Consider the following 4,102-nt stretch of genomic DNA (forward strand, 5'->3'; position numbering starts at 1 on the left):
GGCTCGCAAATTGCTTCGGATTTACACATGTTGGAGTTTCATGTTTGACTTTACATCGGATCGTGATACTGGTGACCGTGCCTCCCGCATTGAATTGGTGCCACTTCTACACCTTTTGCGTATCTATTTTTTCGGGTTTTATTTGGTGAATATAGTATCTATTCTCGCGGGCTGTAGTTTTTCACATCCTACTTCTATGCGAGTGATTGCGTTCATCGTATGGGTTCTTCGTGCTGACATCGCCGCTATTTATATAATTCTATCTACTGCCCAAATGCAGATGCAATCAATTACAGTAACCGCGAGAAACGGCCAAGTATCGAAAATGGAGTACGCATATCTCAGAGGCTCGAAAGTGCGGTACTTCATCATCCCGGATATGTTAAAGAATGCCCCCTTCTTCAATAAAGGCAAGAGCGACATCGCAACTGGAAAGACAGCCGTACTCAGAGGCCAAGGTATGGCTATGCTTATTCCATTTATGGAGTATCGCAACCGTTTCGTTATATAGTATAGTGCAGATGTCCGCGTGTTACGTTTCTTGTCCACGTCACGCACGTGGCATCTTCAGTTGTCCATCGTGTGACAATCTCCAGGTTTGTTAGCTGTGTTGTGCACATTTCGATCTTGTTCTTGTTCTTGACATCGCCCCCTGTCTTGCTTGCACCGTTCGTATACGAGTATCCCTGTCTTGCTTGCACCGTTCGTATACGTGTATACGAGTTTTATAAGGGCACATCCGCGATGCTGTTTTGCCCCGTACCACTTGGTGCTGGCAAACCTGTCTTGGCCTAAGCCCTCCCTCTTTTTCCGAATATCCCAATTCAATACAAGCCTGAAATTTACCCTTCCACTCTAATATCTGTGCTTTGATTCAGCTGCTGCCGCATCAAGAGGCGGACGAGGGGGTGGTCGTGGAGGTCGTGGAGGATTTTAAAGTGAATATAATGTCTGTCTATGTACCCATATGATTTCAATGCAAAGTAAACAATAGATTATAATAAATTATACCAAGATAAAGTATAACTGTGGTGGGATGTGCCCCATACTGTGCATTCTAACTGACATTGCAACGAAGATTGTTTGAAATGATTTCTGAAGTGCAACATAGTCGCTCTAGAAATGCACGAGTACAATTATTAGAGCTATCAAATATATTCGCTTATGTAGTTTTATTGTGGCTCGGCTTTTACCCTTTATTGAGGTGAGCTGACTTGCTTTTATATAATTCATAGTCTGTTCCGATCCCTTATTTATAGCATTTGTGCAGACTAGAATCGCCCACATAAACGGTGTGCTCGTTTACACACGGATCTAAGAGTGTTGAACCAGTGTAAGTTTCGTTTTCTTGTCTCCATTGTCCTCACTTCGTGCCAAGTGAGCAGCACGTGTGCTCTATTGACACGAGACAACCTCGCGAGGGAACAGTCGAGAAGCTTCACCTAGCATTTGCAGTATGTGCAGAATTGCTCATCGAAAGCTGCAAATCAGTTTTTGTACCGTTTGGCTTTGACCATCGTCTCTGTGTATCCCTGTGGTATGGTCCAGCAGCCGATATTTCACCATCCAGAAGGCTTCACCGTGTTGAAACTTCCTATCTGAATCGCAAGCTGCTTTGCGGGTTATTATTTACTTTCATACATTGCCTACACAATGTTATCAAACTGTCTGTACAGTGTCATCAGCCGCCTCCGAGAGCTCAGTGATGGTCTCAATGGTACGCACATTCGGCACGGGTATCGTAAAGTTGGTGATCTTAGAAGACTTTCTGCTCATCCCCGAACCACCCCGTGCGTTCCATTGGTACTTCGCAGTCCACCCCTTCATATATTACACAGACTATGAACCCAAAGCTGTCCAGCATGTACACTACGACGGGTATGGTACTCGTATAGTAGTAGAAAAAGGCAACTATCGGAGTAAATTTATAATGTATCTCCACATACACACCTATATAGAACAGCATTGAATAAAACGTAAACATGCGCACATTCTGGTAGAAGTCAGCAAACCTGGGGCCGACATTTCTCCCTTGGTAGGTGTAGTAGCTGAACGCAACTATGAGGATGGATGCCCATACGACCTCACCAATGTAAAACATATAAAAGGGATAAGATATCGGGTTAAAGAATATAAGTGTGAAAGGAATCATGGCAACGATTGATAGGAGCATGGTTATAACCACGCCCTTCTCGAACTCGAATTTTGATCTGTCGCGCACTTTGAAGGCCGTGAAAGCGAGACAGATTAGCCGTTGCCTTGACAACACGGCGCCGATGAAGCACGAACGCGCTAGCTTGGCGACGGTTAGTGTGGCATAGGTCCAGCCTATTGGCCAATTCGTCCAAATAAAGTGGTATTGCATTGATGCGAGGTACATTGTGACTGCTGCAATACAACTTGAGATTAATATGACACACAGGAATGTATATCCGCGCGCCTTAATGATCTCTCTGTCTCTCTGCGTGTATGAGAAGACACCTATGGCAGCAAAGATACTTACAACTACAAGTATGGCTGACAGGTCGCAGTACTCAATAACCTCCTCAGAGACAGACCATTTGTACTTTACCGAGAGTCTGCCAACGAGTAACAATGCCCCAAACACCAGCAACGTGGACGTCATGGTAACCGCATAGCATGTCCAAGAAAGTAGGACGTATTGATGATCTTTCCATGAGGTGTGAGCGTTTGTACTGTGTATCGAATTTATGGAACCGGGGATTCTAATAAAAGTGCTACTGTGTATGGGGCTATTTCTTTCTAACGATTGCGATGGTGGCACAGTTCTATTATCATTATTATTATTCATCGCTACAGCCATGTGTGTTACATTTGCAGTCCATAGGTGCCAGTCTCAGACAGCTCATCACTCTCTTTTATATCGCGTGTGTGCGGAATGAGCCACTTCTTGTCGTCCACACACCCGATGCGCGTTCCGCGAGAGATGTTTCATTTATTCACAAATTCTTTCTCGATAGGTAAATCTGATTATGACGGCTTCTATTGGATTGTCATATCAGCGCAACCATCCCCAGCAAAAGAAGAGCGAATAGCTGAAGACAACTTTTGTTTTAAAATAAAATAAAATAAATTGATTGTTATTTTGTAAAAATATAACACATATACGCCTGAGGGCTGAGGCCTGTGAGGCTGAGCGTGGCCTCAGGGCTCAGGGCTCAGGGCTCAGGCCCTTGACTCAAGATCGAAACTCGATATTTATTTATTTAAAATAATATGTAGTCGGGAAACAATATTTCTATGTAAATACCCCGGCATGTTCGGACGACATATCTTTTTATTATACTCAGAAGTCCGATATACGTCATGATACTGTGCTCAAAAAGGACACATCGCTGTCGTTTATCAGCCCAGGTCCCCAGGATATGAATCTTTCTCTCCTCATTTCTAAATGGCTCATATGTGAGATCACTGAGATCAATCTTTTTATATATTTTCTTTTGTTTGTTTTTTTTCTATTTAATTGTTTTTAAAGAAAGACAAAAAATAAAACACAATACAAAAGGCCCACCAGCCAGTGAAATTTTTTATAAAATAATAGATATTATATATTGTTTGAAAAAACAAAACAATACATCTGTACATATGTAAAAAAAAAAGATTTAAAAATTAATGGACTGAAGGAATAGGGATCTCTGACTCTCTGACTGATGACTCTCTGACGGATGACTCTCTCTCTCTCTCTCTCTCTCTCAGAGTGAGCGAGAGAGATCGAGAGATATGAAAGACCGGAAAAGGTCATGCTTATAACTTTCTTCTGATGCATACGAATATCTCGTGAAGAAAATGTGCGTCGAGCGCCACGAGTGGATCCCACTTTCGCATAGAGGTTGTCAGATTTAAATGTTATAGTTTTGAAAGCCGTATAACATTTGCGTCGGCGATGAATGTACACGACGTAGTTTCGCTCTGAACTATAGTCCGATAGTATGGATGTATATACCTCTGCCGCCAATTTGTACAACCGGAATAAGCAGCTAATCGCGTATAAAGGACACGTTCAAATGGGTTCTCACTCAACTAATGAATTTCATCATAATGTATTTTTACCTTCAACGCGATATTGACCAGTTCTGCTCAA

The 4,102-nt window shown here is 42.5% G+C and overlaps 1 protein-coding gene across 1 annotated transcript; it reads left to right on the top strand.

The window, feature by feature from the left end:
- Positions 1 to 274: 274 nt before the first annotated feature.
- SARC_12651 (hypothetical protein) lies at positions 275 to 2,639 on the top strand (the record flags this gene model as incomplete). The annotated part of the gene is made up of 4 exons (XM_014293237.1): positions 275 to 458; positions 1,677 to 1,878; positions 2,168 to 2,306; positions 2,478 to 2,639. 4 exons carry the CDS (start codon positions 275 to 277, stop codon positions 2,637 to 2,639), a joined length of 687 nt encoding a protein of 228 aa, XP_014148712.1.
- Between the last annotated feature and the right edge of the window lie 1,463 nt (positions 2,640 to 4,102).

The sequence above is a fragment of the Sphaeroforma arctica genome (genome assembly GCF_001186125.1).
Source record: "Sphaeroforma arctica JP610 unplaced genomic scaffold supercont1.2472, whole genome shotgun sequence".
In the NCBI taxonomy this organism is placed as follows: domain Eukaryota; class Ichthyosporea; order Ichthyophonida; genus Sphaeroforma; species Sphaeroforma arctica.